This window comes from Lagopus leucura, unplaced genomic scaffold (assembly GCF_019238085.1).
Source record: "Lagopus leucura isolate 7727_CA_CO unplaced genomic scaffold, USGS_WTPT01 Super-Scaffold_739, whole genome shotgun sequence".
Taxonomy (NCBI): domain Eukaryota; kingdom Metazoa; phylum Chordata; class Aves; order Galliformes; family Phasianidae; genus Lagopus; species Lagopus leucura.
Window position 1 is genome coordinate 5,696,092 of NW_024962255.1, and position 20,055 is coordinate 5,716,146.

Here is a 20,055-nt window from a genome sequence, read left to right on the forward strand (position 1 = left end):
CACAGGTACAGGGCATGTTGGCAGAGCTTCCAGTGTCACTGTAAGCCTCCTCCTTCCCAAATTTGTGGCTGCTGGTTTGTAATGCTGTTTGCAGCAGAAGCAAATACAAACAGGCAGCTCTTGTGAGAAGCCAAGTAGGATCAATTTGTCTTTCCTGCACTTGCAGTAGGAAATCTTCCAAATCTCATAGTCATGCACTTTTGAAGGTCCTCAGCTCTGATTTAATTCACCCGCTGCTGAGCTGTGGCTGTAAGCCACAAATTGCCATGTATGGTGGGTGACCCAGCATTTGGAGGAGCGTGTGCGTGTATGGGGAAGTCATAACCCGAGGGACACAGGATGGGCAGGAGGTGCTATGGTGCTGTGTGTTGTAATGCATCGTTGGAGTGCTGCAGCATTCCAGTCGGTGAACCTGAGCTCCATGCAGAGCTGCGTCTGGCTTGAAAATTGATTTCACGATAAAGACTGTTGGATTGGTTTGTTACTTCAGAAGCTATGCGTGTTGAAATGTTAGATGCAAGAAATGCAAGTCAGTGGTTCAACAGTAGCAGTTCATCAGCTTTCAGTAAAGACTGTTCTATAATCTCCTTTCACAGATCTTCTGGAGTTTTCAGAGGATGCATCTGGTGTGCCTGAAGGCAATAAAAAATCCACAAATAAACAAGGTGATAAATCCAAGGAAAACACCAGGAAGATTTTTAGTGGGCCAAAGCGGGTGAGTAATCTTACCAACAGTCCTTATTTTCATTAACTCTTCACTGTTAGTGTTTCTTCCTGTATATTAAACAGGGCTTTTGTACAGTTTGTACTTGTGCTTGAGGTGATGTTGTCTTTTAATACTGCATTTTAAGCTTAGAAAAGTAAAACCTTTAAGTTTTACCCATCCTTGGGTAAGTAAGTGAGGATTTCACTTCTCAGATGCAAGGGTGAAGTTGGGGGTTGTGCACTGCTAACTCACAGCTTTATGGGTTCCCCCTAGGAGATGGATAAGGTAAAGCACCATTTGATCATGTGCACATTTTTTTTAATTCTCTCAAGAAATATCTATCACATTATAGGGTTGAACCCAAAAGCTTGGAATTTGCCATTGGTGTAATCTTTCTAAGTATGAGTGCTATTCAAAGATGGAAATGTGAATTAAAATAAAGAAAGAAAAAAAAAAAAAGATTCTGTGTCCCCATATACCCCAGCTATGTAGCATTTGGTGTCAGTTGTTCACAGTTTCTTGTTGTGAACAGAACTTACGTGTTTCGCTTAGTTCACTTAGTTTTGTTGTGCTGCCTGTTTCTGTAGGTCATTTTGAAGGTTTAGAACTGTGCATATAGCAAAAAATTTATGTAGCTGTTGGGTGAAAAACTACAGTGGTGGGATCTGTGTAATTATGACCTGATTGTCCAGGACACCCATTTTAGTGCCTTTTAGTATGCTTTTTTGCATACTGTGTTCCCATGCCTGGAACAGGGAGTAGTCATCTCACTGTCAGTGCAATCCAGAACTGATACCATGGGAGAGAGGAGATTGGAGATGGAAGTGCTCTTGCATTTCAGATTTCCCTTTGATTTCCTTAAGGTTTGCAAATCCTGGCAATCGTATGTTAAAATATGAATGCTTCTGTATGCTGAGGAATGTGTTGAGTAGTCCAACAATTCAAAGACATTTTAAAGAAATTATTTTCCCTTGGAATCAGTTAGAAAAGAACAACAGTGGTTTGATAACATCCTAAAATTTCTCATGAAGCTGATTAATTACTTGTATCGCTACAAGTATCAGTATTACTTGTACTGTAAAGGAGCTTCAGTGTTAGTTCTGATAAGTCAGGAAGGGTTGGTGGTTTTTTTTTTCCAGAACCGAAATAGTATTTCTTGAGTTCTAGAGTTCCTCAGCTTCTGCTGATGTAACAGTAATTCTTACAAAAATCAGCTTTCTCTCAGTGGACGTGTTACAGCAGACTGTGAAACAGCAGTACAGAAAATGCAAATGTAACCAAACCTGTTTTGCTGTATTTTTTTAGCAGCGTAAAACATCTGTGGGTGTTCTGGTAAATATGGATTTTTTTGTTAGTTTTAATATTAATATGCTTCATGTATTTTGATAACATCTGTTTTTCAGTTTTTATACTTGAAATACTTGAGGGTTTGTAGGAGAACTATTGAATGCACACATCGGAGTCATGTGGGGTGGAAAAAAAATCCAGCCATGTTGTACTATATGGGGATAAGTAGATTCAACTATGGAGTTCTCAGTTGAGAATGAACTTAATTCAAGTGGGTGATGTGAGAGTTAAGCAACCTTTTTGACTTGCAGTGATATAATAGGCATAGAAGCAGAAACTGCTGTAATTGCAATTTGGATTTTAAAGTTTAATGTTCTCTAATCATATGGCTGTTACGTGGAGTTAATAATAATAATAAAAAAGCTTGTGGAGCTTCTGATGGTAATTAGAGACACTATAATTATCGTCCTAAATTACAGATATAAACTCTTAATCTCAATTCCTTTTTAATAGAATTTTCATTCTGGGAATGAAAAAAAATGAGCTAAAAGTACTAACCTAACTTTAACAGCCTCATCCTGATTACAAATACAGTAAAATAAAGTTATTGCATCCTCACATCATTTCTTGCTTGCTTGCTTGCTTGCTTTCTTTTTTCCTTGCAGGAACTAGCAGATTAACTCTTAATTCTTTCCTGCTAGGCAGGGATGTTAGAGGTACTGCCTTCTGTGGCAGACTAAGTTGAAAACCAAACAACAGCTCTATTACTTGGGAAGCAGCAGGTGGTATTGTTCAGCTTCAGTAGATCCAGAAAGCTGAAGAGTTTGTGACCAGCAGGGTTGTTGTTAACTTTCTTGTTTTTTGAAATTCAGCCATTCCATTCCAATGTTAAGGTCCAGTTCTTGAAAGTTTGAGTATACAGGCAAGAAAAGCTAACAGACATTAATAACTTGCTTCTGACATCAAGAGCAAAGAACAGTGTTTCTAAAAACTGCCTTTAATGTAAGGAACCTCACTAAAATGATTGACCATTCATACATACAGTTATGAGCATTGGAGTTGAGGTAGTTTGTGTGTTACTTTAGGTACGTGAAGTCCTAACCTGACTCCTGCCTTTAAGTGGTTTAATTCTCTTTATCCCGAGCCTGACTGACGGGGAATATTATGTTCTGTAGCAATGTAATTATGTACTTAGAGTACATAAATACTGGCATTACTTGACTTGCAAATTATGGGTGGGAACCTTACATGAGTAATCTCTGCAAAAAGTTTCTTTGCTGTTTACAGTTTTAGTTCAGCTTGTTTAATAACTCATTCCCCAAGTAGAATCTTCTGGGAACTCAGCATGGCTGTAATATGCTCACCTATAGGTCCTGCCCTTCCTCTTCTGTGGATGAAGCTAATAATCAAGTATACACACGGTTTTTTGCTGCTGTGGTTCAGATCTACTCAACATTGAAGACTTGAAAATAGGGACCGAACAATTTTTTCCCTGGGTATTACAGCACTGTGCTTTTTTTCAACAAGGAATAAAACACGAATAACAAATGCATGCATTGGGGCTGTGTAGAAAAAGGCATGGAAAAACCTCTGTATTGACACTGTCACAGTGTTTCCTTTATACTGCTCACTGGGAATACTGGACTATGGGATTCCTCTTGCAGAGCACTGCCTTTTTGTGTAACTGTGTGGCCTTGGTGGAAGTTCTTCCACCAGCACAGAATGCATTAGCCAGGAGGAGTTCATCTTGTTGTGCATTTCAGACAAAATGGGGAAGAAGAAAAAGACTAATGCAGTGAGTGGTTTAGAATGAAAAGGGGAAAAAAAAAAAAAAAAAGCACTGACAAGTAGTTGGTGAAGCTGACTTTGCTTTCCTTTTACCACACCTGCTCTCTGCTATCTCCTTGCTCTTTCAGTTTCATAAGGCAAGAAACTGAACTAAATGGGGAACTGAACTGTATTTAAAAATAACTCATGGAAAGGAAACATTTAACACAAATCCTGGTCTGCTTCACCAGGAGACTGAACAATTGTGTCTGCTCAGTTAAAGGAAAGCAAAGAAAAGGAATTAAGTTGTCTTTAACCTGGTTAAGTCAACATTGCAACTGAGAAATGCTCACTAAATGCAGCCGGCGTTAGGAGGATTACGCGCATTGCTTTGATCAAGTGACATTAATAGAGTTAGACATGACAGTAGTGTTGAATACATGAATGAAATCATTGCTGAATGCAGACATGGCTTAGCCCAAAGACTGCTTCTGAACTGTGAGGCCAAGATAACGATTTGCTTCAGTCGTAATCCTCCAGCCATTGGTTTTCCAGCCTTATATAGTTTTTACGAGCAACATCTAGGTTTTGTGTTCAGCTGGGTGCAGAAATGTGTGAGCTTTCAGAGTGTATTTTGGGTAGATTGGTTGGAAGGTTGTGTAGGTCACTGCTGTAGGAAGAGCATGAATTTCCAGGTAGATTGACTATCAGACTTCCGCTAATTCAGCACTCAATTTTTTCCTCTTGCATAACTTCAGTGTGATCCGCAAATAGCACGTAGCTCGTTGGTTCGCTGCATCTTGCCTGTCCTGTGAGGGGGTTTTTTTGCCTGTAAGTAGGTTGTTTTTATGGAGTTGCCATTTTCCTGTTAAAAATTTTAGGCACCCTGAGAAAGTGTCAGTCCCCTAAAATAAGGGTGATGTGTGGTCCTGTTGTTTCTAGTAGGGATTTGTGGTAATGCAAGCTAAGGGGCACCACCTAACAGATTTTATGGGCTGATCTGAGCCTTTTCCACTGGTACTGCATACTGACTGGAAGCTGTGAATACCAGCTAGAAAGAAGTTTACTTGCAGCCCGAGATGAAGTGTTTTGAAATTGAAGAAGTAAGAATCCGTGCATGGCTCTGGTTGGCAGCACAGTCCCCTGTGAGCGTGGCGGTGACGTGCGGCAGGGGATGGGCCGGGCTCTGCGCTCAGCTGTAGTTTTCCACTCGGCTCGTGTTGCACTCTGCTGTGGATATTTATTGAAGATACCCTCCAAGGAATATTTATGTTTGCTTCCTAGCAAGTGAATCTGCATTTCCCCTAATCAAACTGGAAATTTTGAAAGTGTTTTCTGGATTTGGTTTTAATATGTGCAAAGATAAGTGCATAATCTTGGTTAGTTTTGGTTATTTTTTTTTCCATAGAAAAGTAAATAGCCTTTCAAAGTTATGCTCTCTCCGCCACACCCTTTCCCTAAGCCTAACCATGTGGCTCTTTTAGAGAGAACTGCTTACATTCAGTTTGCATAACCACTGGGAGAAGGGCACGGTGCTCAAAGGACGAGCAGTTATAACAAGACTTTCATTTTGGTGATTTCAAACAGCTCGCACTAAATGTATTGAACTGTTTGGGGTTTTTTTGCATCATAAATCGGGAAATCAAAATACCGTTTTTTAATAGGGCGGATGATTAGCTGACATCTGCAGTTCTGACTGTGAGGAGTTGAGCTGACAGTCCACATAGTCTGTAAAACACCCGGCTGCTGTCAGCACGGCGTGAGGTGGCTGGCTGCTCCATCAGCAGTTGGATACACAGCAGCAGTCAGCCCTGACAGCCTGTGACAGCGAGCTGCTGCTTCTGCTGTGCATTCCTTCCATCTGCTGGCTGCTGCTTCTGGCCTGTGCTCTGCTCAGTGCTGAGCTCAAAGCACGTTTGGTTCCTGTGATTTTTGTCCAATAACTGTTAGTGGCAATGATGAATGACTGGTGAGCTGTTCTGAGTGCTAATCAACGAGAAACGGTTTGTGTGCTTTGAGCTACTCTTATATTGCTGAATGAAAAATGGATTTAGAAAAATAGATTTAAAATCTGCTTATTAAACAATGGTTTGTTAAAACCAGTCTCATGCTGATATGGTTATTTTACTTTTTTTTTTGTAGTTGGTAAACAGGATTCTAATCAAGGCTCTCAGGTTAGATTAGTCACCTAATTTGAAGAGTGAAGCAGCCCTGTAATTCAGCTGTATTGAGCTGGGGCATAACACCTTAGAGCTATCAGCAAAAGCAGATGTAGGAGTCGGTCTGTCACCTTGCAGATAGTCATTTGACTCTGCTCAAAATTGTTTCCTTCCCACTCCTTCATCTTAAGCGATGGCAGAGATGGGTGTGCCCTAGCAGATGCTGGCTGAGATGCTGCCCTGCTTCCTGGGCTGCCCTCTGCATGCTGTTTGCCACCGCAGCGGCCACGCTGTCCTAAGCACGTCCCTTCTCCTATGTGGTGCTGGGAAAGGTGTTACTGGCTGAGATGTAGCTTTGGTTCTGAGGGAGGCAGGGATGCAAAGTGCAGTGTGCAGATAACAGGCTAAGTCCTCGTACACGGAAGAGGAAGAAACAAATGCTAAGTGTGGAAATGCTTTACATGCTCAGGAATAGAAAGTTGAGTGGAAAATGTTCAGTGTCACAGTGGAAGGCCTTGTTTTATCCTTCCAGTTCCTGCTGTTATTAACTCTTCTTAATCAAGAAACAAAGATCCATTAAGGTGTTTTGAAATGAGATTCTCTTACCTTTTTACAGTATTCCCCACCCCCATCCATCAGTTGTGTAGTTCCCTGTAATTAACTCAGTGTTCCAGTAATTAGGCAGCACAGGATAACTGTAGGATACTGTAGAGAATTCTGAAAAGCCAAAACACTGGAAGAGAGCAAAATACAGCACTTTCATTTGCCAGTGGAAGCTTAACTTACGTGAGTTGATGCAAAACTGTTTTCACAGCTCCCATGTGCTGTATGAGCACAGCCTGTTCACTCAGCTCTGGTGACTGTGCTTACATTAGGTGACATGAGATGCAGTGCAACATGAGCAAGTACAGAGAGTGGAACAGTTGGTGTTGAGGGCCTGGGTGCGTATGTATAGCAATAATGTGGATAGGAATTCTGTCTGGCTGTTTTTCTGCTGTCTTGATTTGAAGTGATAGGTTTCCAGGTATTGTGACAATGTGTCTGAACTGTTGTACCCTCTCCCTTTTAATTAGAATTAGTGTACATTTCAGGTCACGTGAGTAACAATAGCCATGTGGCTTCTGCTTCAGAGCTGACCAGCTTTGCTTACGCTTTGTGTAGGTAGCGTAGAGAGCACCATTATTTCTGTTAAAGAATTAATCTCAGGTTGACCAAACTATCCTATCCTGACCTGTTTCTTCAGGTTAAATTTTCATGTTCTATTTGGATGTCGTCTATCTTGCAGTGCTTTATAGGCCTCCTTTGGAGCTTGAGGAAGACTTTCCTTTTGCAGTTCTTCAGAAGTCTGAAGCAAAGAAAGCTTCAGTGACTTTGGTCTGCGATGCTGGAAGACTTCAGCCTTGTCTGACTACGGCCAGCTTGTAGTTGCTAAGCCATGTGCATGCATAGTTTTTTTTTATGCCCTGCCTGTCTCTGAGGGGAACAGTAAAGATGCCTATAGAGAAGATGGAGAAAGGGGAGAAAACACAGATTGCCTGAAGTAGACTGTTGTCTGCCTCTTGGACTTGCTCCTTGGGATATTTTTCCCCCCACCCTTCCACCTCCATTTCTTTCATCCTCTTCAGAACCACAAACTGCATGTTCAGTCCACGTACTTGTTCTTTGACGTTGTATTCCTAAGGCGTATTTATACAGGATAGTTCAGTCCATTTCTGTAGTGAACTGCAGTCAGCAGTTCTAATGCCTGACTGTGTAGCCAGTGAGTCTGTGGAAACTTTCCAGCGAGTGGCATTCATTTCAAGTGGGTTTGCTTCCTTCAAGTGCAATATTTGGATCACCTTTCCAAATATGATTAGCACATAACACCAAATCAGTTAGCAAATATCTGTTTTTGTATAGAGACATTCTCTGAGAAAATATTAAAGGAGATCTTTTTCACTGCAGTGTAGTTTCTATGAGTGTTATTGGAACTCCTTTCTGTTTAACAGAGTAAAACAATTGGATATAGCAATACTCGTGGCATCGGTGATTTGGGGTTATGTAAAAGCACTGTCTAGATATTGAAGATGTTTTTACTGCCTGACTCAAAATAGTCCTTATATGAAGAAATGCAAAGATAAATGTCAGCTTTGAAAGAATGATTGAAAATGATGGGGTTCTGTCATGACACTGGATTTTACTAAGATGTGTCTACAGAGCTATTAAAAATAACTTTAATTTCCCATTCACGTGGTGAAAACCAGCAGCTGTTCTATGCCTGCAAACAGAAGAGCATGCTTCCCTTCCTGGAAGGATGCAATAAAAGCTCAAGATCCAGATTCCAGCCGCATAAGTATTTCTGTAGGTAGTGTTAAACCTAGTTTTGCTTGTTGCTCTGAGTGGTCTAGCAGCTCATGATGAAGTGTTCCAGCACCCAGAGGTGATCTGTTGGCACTCATCTGCTGCTGTGATTGAGGGGATGCATTTTAAACACTGAATAATACAACTTTGGTTCTGATCTGCTTCTGATTTTTAACTGCTCTTTGAAACTTCTGTCCTATCAGAAGTTCAGAGAAACTTCTCTGTTTTATGAACCTGTGCTGAACTGATATCCCATCTTCTTGTTTCAAAGTGTAATCTCTATTTCTTTGCTCCAAACACGCGTTCATTTCTTTCCCTTTCAGAAGAAACAGTCAGTTATGAATAGCTTTGTTGCATAATGTATTTGTTACGTTTTTTTCCTTCTCAAAGACACACAGAGAAGTGCTGTTAAAGATTATAAATCCTTAGTAAAAAATAATAAAATATTTCAATTTATTTTGAGGTTTTTAAAATTTATTTGTAGTTTTGACAGCTATCTGCTACACAGTCTTAATGAATACCCTTCAAATATGGATAATGCATTTTTCAGGATATCTATTAAAAATGTGGGTGGTTTTTTTTGTTGTTGTTGTTGTTGTTCTTTTTTATTCCCTTTGACTTCTACCTTGGAAAGTGTTCTGCCTGCAAATAGCTGCTGTCTGTCTTGTTTTGCTAGTATTTTCAGCATGACTCATGTTCCTGGCTCTTACTTTCTGCTATTCTTACATCTGTGAACGGCAGGCAGTGCTGCATCAGTACATATGGTGTGCCAGCTCTTGCTTTGAAGCTTGCAGAGAGGAGAGGTTAAAGCCTGACCCACGGTTTATGTTGTTGGAGATGGTTGTGTAGTGCTGACACCCCTTGCACTCCTTCTGTACAAATAAATAGCAATATTAAAAGAAATCCCTAGTTTTAGGTGTGGTTCTGTGTTCCAGCTCACCCCTCAGTGCCACGTGAGGTGTCCCACTATAGAATACTCTTTGCACCTTCACTGGGATATTTGCACTCGTTCAGATATCTACTTCTGTGCAAATCACTATTAGGGCTCTGCATGGGAGAGAAGGAAACTCTGTTCAACAGCAGAAGCACTTACAGCTGATTAATATTATGGAGCTTATTTGCCTTAAGAACACAATTCAAAGGAGCAGTGTAATTCCAGTCTCATCTCTTTTTAAGTTAGTCCTTAAGTTAGGAAATTGTGGGAAAACCTTCTGTTATTTCTGTGTGTGCTCTTTGTGGCTGTGTGTGACTGCTGTAAGGCTTGTTTAGAAGAGCTGCTTCGGAAAAAGGGATGAGACCATTGTAAACTTGCAGCAGTTTGATAGAGGAGCATGGCTTTAAAAAATCAAAAATAAATACAAATTGAACTAAGGTAAGTTTCTTACAACTGTATCAAAGCACACTTTGCACTTCTTGTAAAGAACAGAAGGATGTAGTGCAACAGACTTTGTAACTCAGGAGTTTCTACACTGCTGTCAAGTTTGCTTTCCAAAGCCTTACCGTATTTCATAGGATTGTGAAATCCATGCAGATGGTTCTGCTAGGTTCGCTGCACGTAGTTCCTCTTTGGGCTATATTTGAGCAATCATTTATTTTAAATAGCTGATGCACTGTGTTTTGGCAGAAAAGATTTTTTGATACCCACAGTTTTAAAATATTTTTCAACACTTCAAATGTATAGGTGCAGGGTGAGGTGTTAAGCTATTTAAGAACGTATGCAATATATGGCATGCTGAGAAATAGTGAAAATTGAAGTGACATATTAGTCTGAAATGTTTTCATGCAATTAGAATGGTAAACTCTTACGCTAGAGTACAGTTCTCTTAGCTTCCTTCAGAGAAGTGGATTGTGTTTCCCTCCAGAATCAAGGAAATTATGTTCTGATTCAGCTTTGATTTGCCTTGGCACATCTCTGGGCAAGAAAAATAAGCTTAGTATATTAATGTGGATTAAGACGTTTCATTGCAGTATTTTCTATTTCTCCAAGCATCAGAATCTGCATAAATTCATATTTTGATCCCAAACTGTTCATGTCTTCTGCTGTGGTGCTGTTGGCTAACAGTTTTTTGCCTGTAGCTGTTTTTGTCTATAGGAATGTTGCAGATCTTTTGTGTCTTAATAAATCTTAAAAGAATGGATTAAAAAAAAAAAAAGAAAAGAAAAAGGAAGAATTCTTGATATACTCGGGTGTAGTGTCTTTTGCCATTTACGTGGATCTACATATCTTTAGACCTGTAGGATACGTCAAAGCCTTTGAGGTTTTCTGATATGTACAATATAGAGAATTTAAATGAAAACTTGTGCTGCCAGGAAGTTAGAAGGGAAAGAGTGAAGCTCATTTTACTTCCAGCTTTGTTGCCTCTTTTCTTGGTACAGCCGTTTTTGAAATATAAAATAACTATTGGTGAATTTGCATTTTGAAAAGAAACAAAAACCAACAACTTGATTTTTGTCTTGTAGTCTCCCACAAAAGCTGTATATAATGCTAGACACTGGAACCAGCCGGAATCAGAGGTCCTGCCAGCACCACCGGTTTTGAAAACTCCCAGTGTCCCAGTAAGTAGACTGCTATTAGTGTATCTTCTAAGTTGCAGTGCTATCTTTTGAAACCGACAGCAGGTACTGATGTTTGGTTATGTCACAGTCATTCAGAATGAAGTCTGCTTTGTGAGACGAGCCACCGATTTGGCAGGAAGGAGGTTGTCAGTGGAAATAATCTAGAATGAGATCTTCCATATCATTTCAGTTTGTGGATAGCTGTGTTCCCTGGTGTGCAGAAGTTAAGCTTTCTAACAGTGGACTCCATTTTATCTTCTGTGAACCTTGAGAATTAAGCTGCTAATATCCATAAAAATCAGCAATTTGTCGGTCAAAAAGGAAAACCTCATAAAGATATTTCCATTACTTCTTCTTTCTAAGAACAAAGTATTGTCCATTGGTGACGTGAGTCCACAGGCAAGGTGAAACAGTTTTCTTTATGTCTAGTAGGACTAATGTTATGGAAGGATGTATGCAGTAAGTTAATAAGAGGTGAAAACAATTCTTAAAGATATTTGTTCAAAAGCTAGCATTTGATTAGGGCTTTAAGGTAATAGGTAAGTTCTAAATACGTTTTGAAATGTATTTAGACTGTGAGAATCCAGCATCTTGTGCTTGTATGTGTGTAAAAGGTGTTATGGATCATGCTGGATGGCATTGTACTTTGTCAATAAACTTTATTTCATTTGGTGTGAACTTATTTCATATCTGAGAACAGAAAATCGAAGTGAGGTTATTCTAGTACTGATATGTCTTCAGTTTTTGTGTTTTTTTTTATTCCACCTTTGTTCGTGTCTTCTGTGCTGATGACAGCTCTTTGATTTACATTTCTCTTGTTTGTCCTCACCTTATTCAAAATGGCCTTCCTTTGCTGTTAACCATGCTGCCTGAAAAGCACAGATGACTGGATTGAAATAACTAATTGCACTAGCTTTGAGGAGAGCAGATTTTTCACCCTGAGCTTTTCCTTTAAACAGATGATTAGAAGTTCTTAAACCCTTGTCTCGATTTCAAGTGTGTGGGTTTGAACTGAAGCTTTTATTGCTTGCTTAATCTTTCTATCCGTACTGTTTTGCATGAAAGACTCTGATAGCCAGCTGCAAGGCAGGTTTTCTGAGTCTTCTCAGGTAGTCTTGGAGCATAGCCTCTTCAGGTTAGGAGAATGTTGGGATCATCCATATTCAAACAGGCCATTTTGTCTTCTGTCAGGCTTCCACTTTGGAATCATCCGTGTATTAATTCAGTAGCATGGCAGAGGTCTGGTTAAAGCAACTTGCTAGCAGAAGCTGTAGGTGCTTCTGATGTTATAAAGAGTGTCTGAAATTACTTCGGTCATGTTTTTTAACCTTGATTTGTGTGTATGATCAAGGGGTAAGAGTAGTAAGAAATAAGCCTTATTCCAAATGTTCAGCAGTAATTCCTGAGCAGGTGATCCTGCAGATACAGACAAATTTGTTTTAAATTTACAAGAAGATAACATGCAAACTGCTTATGTCAAGTATTCTTTCTTATGGCTTCTAAACTCCCTTGGAATCCCTTTTGAAGGGGAGGTTGTTAACCAAGACTTGGATGAAACTGTTCTGCTTCAGCAGATCTCCTGTTCTCCAAAAAGCTGATTAAGATCACAGTCCATTAAATGCTTTCCAGGATGGCTTATTATCCTTTTGCCTTCAGAACCTAAGTGAGCAAACGCTGAAGTGCTGCACGCTGGCAGAGGCAGTGTGTAAGAAATGGTGTATTTCATCTTGTGTTTTAATTTTGACTGTTGGTACACAAGAAGAAAGCTTTTCTTTCTAATATCCCCTGCAGCATGTAACAGCTAATGCATATTTTCTGTCTGCATCGAGTTCTTTACTACCTATTTGCTTATTCCAAATAGGTTTTGCTGTAGTTCTTGCTGTAGTATGTTGTTCCTGGAAAATATTAGTAACAGAAGTATGCACAGGGCCAGTGTGTGGAGAATACCTTATTGGAGCATACCCTGTCAGTTTTAGGCTTTTATGCTTCTTTAGCAGCATGTTTTTATAGTACTACAAAAATGATACTGGTAGTCTCCTACCTGGAGACATTCTGCAGTGTGTTAGGTTGGTGAGGTCCCTGAGCACAGCAGTGCGGAGGCCTCCAGTAGATGGGAATGAAAGCAGTAGAGACAAAGTTTTTCAGCTCCAGCTGTGCTGAAGCAGTGATTACTCGGTGCTGTGACTGTATCCAGACCAGTGTGCTTACTGATGGTTGAGTATTTATACCAGCTGTACTGTCAGTCCTGGAAGCTCCAGTGAAAGGGGGGTAAAATACGTATAAGTATCCATAAATACTTGTTTTTAAACTCTTGATTGTTTTACTTACCCTAAAGCTTAAAGAACTGTGGTTGTAAGTTCTTTGGTGGGTAAGGGATTTTTTTTTTTTTTTTTCCAGTTTCAGAATTCACTGGAGCGTTCCTGACTACTTAAAGCTGTTTTTAATACTTAAAAATGCATGTAATTTCTGTTTTTATTGATTTTTTTTTTTTTTTTTTAAGAGTAGGTACATTATCACACAGTTTAGGTACATGTTGGTAGCGTAAGGGAAGGACTAAATTGTCCCAAAATGTGAGTTTGACAATTGCACACCTGTACTGTTTCCTGATGTATGCAGTGTATGTTTACATGCTCAAAACATCTGCCCATTTTAGCACTTTCTTATTAATAGGTAAGGCTATCTTCAAAGGAGGCAGTTCATAAAGATGATGGAGTTTTTAAGGCTCCTGCACCACCTCCCAAAGTGATTAAAACTGTGACAATACCTACTCAGCCCTATCAAGAGATAGTAACTGCATTGAAATGTAGGAAAGAAGACAAAGAAGTAAGTATTCTTGACACATTTTTAAAGTAAAGAATTATTGCTAATTCTGAGTACTGAAGGAACAGTATCAAAAAGAAATTTGGCTTTCCTCTTAAAGGTAATATTTTCTTATATGGTTGAATGGCCTTTGTTGACTACTTAATGTTTCCTTGCACTCAAAACTGAATAGATTTTAAACTGTACATGCTAAGTTATAATGAATTCCAAGAGCTTAAGAACTTACCTAGGTCAAAATATTTGTCTCTTCCAGTTATACACTGTTGTTCAGCATGTAAAGCACTTCAATGATGTAGTGGAATTTGGTGAAAACCAAGAATTCACAGATGATATTGAGTACTTGCTGAGTGGATTGAAGAGCAATCAGCCCCTAAACACACGTTGCCTTAGGTAAGATACCTTAATGTCAAACATCAGGCTGGTATTTAAAAGAGCAGTTGAATTAAATAAATACCCTTTAGAGAAGTGGCCAAACTTTAAATTTTGTTTGGCAGTTACTCAGTGCTTCTTTTGTAAAGAATAACATTTGAAAATAGTCTTGAAGATAAGTTATGAGTAATCAGCAGCAGTACAAAGGAAGATGAAGAAAGAAATTGCGAAGTAAAGTCTTCAAAACTTGTTTGCCTTACTGTAAATTAAAGAAATCTTTCTTCACTGTGATTTTAAATGCGATGTCTATTGTGTTTCTCTTATTTTTTTTAAAGCAAAAAGTTAATTCTAAAATGAAATCCGTATGACAGTTATATTGTGGTGGCTAGAATATAAAGCTAATGTGATGAGGTGATACTGCTAAATTTCCACTGGAAGTGTTGTGGCCACAACGCTTACTGAGAGCTTTCCTAAGCTGTCTTTGAGCACTGATGCTGCTTTTAATGTTCAATTCACATTTTATTGCTAAGTTAGTAACAAGGAAGTTACAGTCATGCTTTGACAAAGTTTATTCACAACAATACTGGTTTCTATAGGCTGAACATAAAATTAATTGGAATGATGTTCTGTAGCCACATAATAGTTTATCTCATCTTCATATTTCTAAAATTTCCTGTTTACTACGACTGAAATGCTAGAGAAAGGAACGACATGATTACACAGACACAAGTGATAAGGATGCTTGGAGACCTGTCTGCGATGAGAAAGATCTTTTATGCTTGCAGGAGAGCTATTACAGAAAGAATTTATTCTTCTTGTGCCCTGAAAACAGTAATGGATGCTGTTGATTTAGCATAAGCTCAAGTAATCTGCTTTCCTGTTTCTATGTACATCATAGAGAAAACACATGAGTACCTCTGTGGTAGTTCAGGACTGTCTTTCACATCAAGTGCACCTGCTTGTATTGCAAGCATCCTGAGGCTTTCAAATGACTTCTGACTTCCCACGTTTTTGTCAAGGAGTGCAACCTACATAAATACCATAAATGTTTTTCTTTCAGTTAATAAATTAGAAGGAAGTCATTTTTCCAAAGGAGAACTGTGTAGCTCTAATTGATGCCATTGTGATGGGAGAAAGGCTACTTGTTCTCAAAACACCATACTGTATGAATCTTACGGTGTTTCCTTAGTAGTCATAGAAGAGTTGATGGCAGTATTGCTCCCACATTACTCCACGCTGAAAAGCAGTGTATTTTTAAATAGTCTCTATGTAGGGCTGTGCTGGGAATGACAAAGCAACTTTCTAACAAAAATATGAGAGAAACTTCCATCTTGTAGAACAGAACTGTTATGCTTTTTGATTAGACTAATATATTAACACTATAGTGTTTCCATCATCTCTGAATGTAGCAATAAATATGAAATAATTGTGTTTGGTTGGTTGGTTTTTAGCTTTTGTAGAAGTAGCATTGGACATGGGCAGTTCTAATCAGTCAGTTAAACAGATAGCTATTAGATAGTGATGGAAGCTCATGTGTATAACTCTGATTATTCCTTGATCCACAGTGAGTTCTCCTGTACCTCTAACTCAGTTTTATGCTTAATCTATGAACACTTTATTTTCAATTTAATTATTTCAAATTTTGTTTGAAAGAAGCAAGTTCAGGCTGCACTTTCAAATTGGTTTCTAGCTGACCTTAAAATAAGTAAACAGATACAGTATGGTGCTGGTAAACAGCTGTTAAATAGATGCTGCTCTGCTCTCCAGTGCCAAAGTTGGCTTAAACAAGTTCTAGAATTTAGACCACAGCTTCTTGAGCTGTGTTTCTTAGACTTGTTTCACTACAGTTCTTGTAAATGTGGAGATTTTAGCTCTAATCCAGAATTAATTTTCTCTAGTGTAATCAGCTTGGCGACCAAGTGTGCCATGCCCAGCTTCCGGATGCATCTGAGAGCACATGGGATGGTAGCCATGGTTTTCAAAACACTGGATGATTCCCAGCACCATCAGGTATGTATCCATTGTGCGTTTTTATTACAGTTTGGCCATAGCTGTGTATTTCTTATAAATTTTGTGTATGCCTTATTTGCAGTCAAGCATCATGTATAGATGTATCCCAAAACAAAAGAACACCACCTTTTAAAAACTTATTTTATCATGTTTTTTTTTTTTAATTGAGAAAAAGATCTGAGGGAAAACTATGTATTTCATTCAAATAAAAGACTTAACATTTTTAAATAATCCTTTGTTTTTGTTTAAAGATGTCTTCAGTGCTACACCTGTAGCTAATATGAATTGCTTCCCTTGCTGTGGCTGTGGTGGGAAATTCGGCACATCTGGTGCTTGTCTTCTGGAGCAGTGCTATAGTTGCATTCATGAGATGTCTTGAGTATGTGCAGCGTTCTGTGATAAAACAGGAAAAGTGACCTGAGGGTTGAAAACTGAAGCAGTTTGGCTTTTCCTTACCAGTTCAATTTCCTAACCAGCTCAATTGAGCTGTGACTTGTGGGTAGCAGTACTTTTTTGCCAGCGATCGACAACTGTGGAGTTTCCCACCAAGTATTGCTGTGAAAATTTAATGTGGGTGAAGTTACTAGAAGCAGATAGTAGATATATGTATACCCAGTCTGCTTTAATGGTTTTCTAATAGCTATCGCAGAGTGACAGCAGTATCACTCTGCATATCACAGGTGTTGCAGTAGAAAGCTTTGTAGGAATAAACGTTTAAGAGCTTGTACTTGTTGTTTTACAGTGAGGTGAGGGGAGGGTAGAAAAAGGGTGTGTGAGGTGAAGAGAGGAGCTGTGGAGCTCTAGGTAGCTTATTTTAGAATAATAATTTATTTTCCCTCTTCCTGGCAAATTGGTAATGGCTAACTGCAAGGCACACGAACCAGATTCAACGTGTTCATTGTTCTGTCAGTTGTTGAAATAGTGCTGAGTGATACTAGCAATAAATATAGTCACACTATTTAAGATGGGTACCACCACTGAGTTGCAGGAGATCTGCAGAGGGCAGCTACAGTTACTTGGAAAATGTACAGGCTTGCTCAGTGTATTTTAGGCTGTCACTTAACAGTTCCCATTATTCCTTCATTTTCAAAAGAACTAGCACATGCAGTTCAAAAGGAAATTGCATGCTATTATTAGGCTGCAGTAGCAAAAAGCATTGATTCTATTCACTCTTTTCGGCTTATCTTCTGATGCTCTCTTCTGTCTGGGGAAAAAAATGAAAGTCAACGTAATAACGTATTTAGCTTTTTAACATGTATTTCTTGGTATATATTATATGCCAGTACAGAATCACTAATTTATCAAACTGATAATAAATTCTAAAAATATATGCTCTAAATACTGTCAGTGTATGTTTCAGCAATAGCTTTTTTTGTATAACCTTGCTGTCTTTAAACTACCCATTCATTCACTCATTGTTTCACTACAATTGTAACTTCTGTAAAATCCAAAGAAATTTCTCCACTGAATCGTAGTGCAAGTAAACTCAATAACAAATTGTGTTACACTGAACTTAGGTGGCTGATGTTTTAACATGAATAGGGACCTCAGGGGAAAAGAGCACAATTAATTTGTTGATATCTTTGGCATATAGTATTTTGGATGTGAGAGAGTACTGTCATGATGATACAGTTTGGGTGTATCCTGCATTCACTTGTACTGTACAGTGGAATAGACTGAGAAAGCAGATGACTTGCCATAAGAATATAAAATAGTAGATGCAGAGCAATTTTTCAGTAAAGAAAGCAACATAGCTTGTTATCTTCTTGAGCTGTGCCCCCAGAATATTTAGATGATGAGGACTTGTTGGATGTAGTTTGCTTATACATTTCATTTCTCTTCTAAGCTGCAATTTGATTTTTTTTTTTAGGTTGACTTTTCTCTTTGGCTGTGTTTTAAAGACTATGCAGTATTGTTCATTTTTCAAGTAAAATCTGTATTTTCATTACAGTTGTCAGTAGTTAAGAACAGAAATGTGATTTTGTAATGTCTTGAGCATGTGAATAAAAATAAAATTTTAAAAAGGGTGCATTGAATGAAGCACTGAACCCCAGAAAATAACCATCTGTTCCTGTAAGTTGGGATATAAATAGAATGAGCAAGGGAAGACAAGGATGAGAGTGGGTGTAGTTGGCCTGCAGTTTCTGGAGTAAATGTTCAACTGGGTTGTTTTCCTGAATACTGTAGAAGAATGGATAGCAATAATAATCTGCCTTAAATTCAGTGTAGAACAAATGCTTTACTCTTTTCTCCCCTCCACAACCTTCATTTGGAAGCAGGATGTGTTATAAGTGTTGTCAGGAATAAAACAGGAAAAAAACAAAATCGAACAAAACAGGGCACAGGTTTACTGTTGCAATACATAAGAAGGTTGGTTTTGTTTTGTTGTTGTTTTTTTTAGTGCTTTTGATTATGTATTTTAGGATCAAAAATGACTTGTACAGATGTTTTTCCTCCCCCATTTTCAAGTTAGAGTTCTCTGTATGGTAGTACATGAGGTTGTCTGAAACCTATGTAAATAACTGTCTTGAACACTTACTAATCAGAGCAAAATTGTTTGAATTCAAAAGTAACTGTTATTTAAGGTTAAACCAACCTGTCTGTAAGAAATCTGACTTTCAGTAAACTGTATCAGTAACACAACACACAGCTGAAGCAGATCTGTTCTGCAGTAAAGCACCATGACTATCTGAAGTCCTTATTTTGCAACTTGATCGTTTTCCTCTTGCAGTTGAGCGTTTGGGAGTTTGTTGGCTCGGTTGTCTTTAGGTTTTCCTTGTTGCAGGAGTCTGGTTCTTGTTACACATACCTACTGTGCTTCTTTTTGCAATCTGGCAGTCCTGTAGCCTGAAACCTTCATATAATATCCTAACCCCCACCTTGATTCCTTTTTAATCTGAGCATGTTAAAACCTGGGTTGGAAAGTCTGAAGGGAAGTGATGCCAGGTGCTTGCGTGGAGGAAAAGCCATTACTTGCTGTGTAATAGAAGGTCAGCTGGATTGCAAAGAAGGAAGCCTGAGAGAAATGAGTTTGGTGCAGTCTTACAGAATTAGTCTGATTGCCCTTATCAGGCTTGTAAGTATCTGTAAAGCAGAGCATTCTAAGTAGTGATCCAGAAGCAGTCTCTGGCTTTTTGAAACGCCTAAGCGTTTGTAGTCCATACCATAAATTCTGCAGTTTTTCTCAGCTACTACATAAATTTCACTTGTCAGAAACTAAATGTCCTTTGGGGGGTTTGAGCAGCTGAGTAATGCTGTTCACTAGGAGCTGGTTCTGTCTGTTCTGAGAACTACCATTCTGAAGGAACAAAAAGTGCAGTCATCTTCCAGTAACCTGAAATTTCTTATAGTTTAAAACCAAATAGAATTTCTGTAATTTAAATGATAAAATAGCAAGCTTATTGGAGAAAATAAATAGAAATTAAGGTAATATCTATCTAGGCAAGCTGTGTGTGCTGCTTCCTGCCTTACGTGGTCCAGCTGACAAAGCTGGAATAGAGATACTGAAAGCTAAGCTTCATTTCTTAAAAAACAATCCTGTGCCTTGAGGTTGTACTGTGAAAGAAGATGTAGATTTAAAAACTCGTGCTCCCTTCAGTATTCCAGATGCATTTTATTCACCTCCGCCCTCAAGGGTTTCCCTGTCTCAGCCAACAAGGCACTTTACCGTACTTTTTGATAGACTGTCAACTGCCTCATCCTGCTTTGGAGATGCTGGTACTGCCTGGTATGACCAGGTATGATTATTGCTTGCTTCTAAACTAGAGGCAGCTAATGATTGCTTTGATGGTTGGCTGAACTGTTAACAAAATGTTAATCTGTTATGATCCAGAAATTCAGCTCTTTCCTGTTGAGCCTTACAACATGTACTTCCCAGATTTTAGTTTTGTGATGTGAATTTAACTTTTCTGCGTTTAAAATTCACTATTTGTGGAAAAAAAAAAAAAAAAAATTAGTCAAAAAAATTGAAATACATCCATGCAGCATATTGACTCTTCCTTCCCACTTGAATTCAATCAGTTACTCCAAAGAAAACAGACC

General features: G+C 38.6%; 1 protein-coding gene across 4 annotated transcripts in view; it reads left to right on the forward strand.

Moving 5' to 3' along the window:
- WAPL (WAPL cohesin release factor) overlaps positions 1-20,055 on the forward strand; it is a 58,936-nt gene that overhangs the window by 21,316 nt on the left and 17,565 nt on the right. For 3 of the 4 annotated variants that reach the window (XM_042863014.1, XM_042863013.1, XM_042863012.1), the window contains exons 4-8: positions 597-715; positions 10,720-10,815; positions 13,486-13,638; positions 13,889-14,025; positions 15,903-16,014. In XM_042863014.1, coding sequence (XP_042718948.1) covers positions 597-715; positions 10,720-10,815; positions 13,486-13,638; positions 13,889-14,025; positions 15,903-16,014 — 617 coding nt within the window. The remainder of the gene's footprint in view (positions 1-596; positions 716-10,719; positions 10,816-13,485; positions 13,639-13,888; positions 14,026-15,902; positions 16,015-20,055) is intronic. The other variant, XM_042863015.1, reaches the window with a different exon arrangement.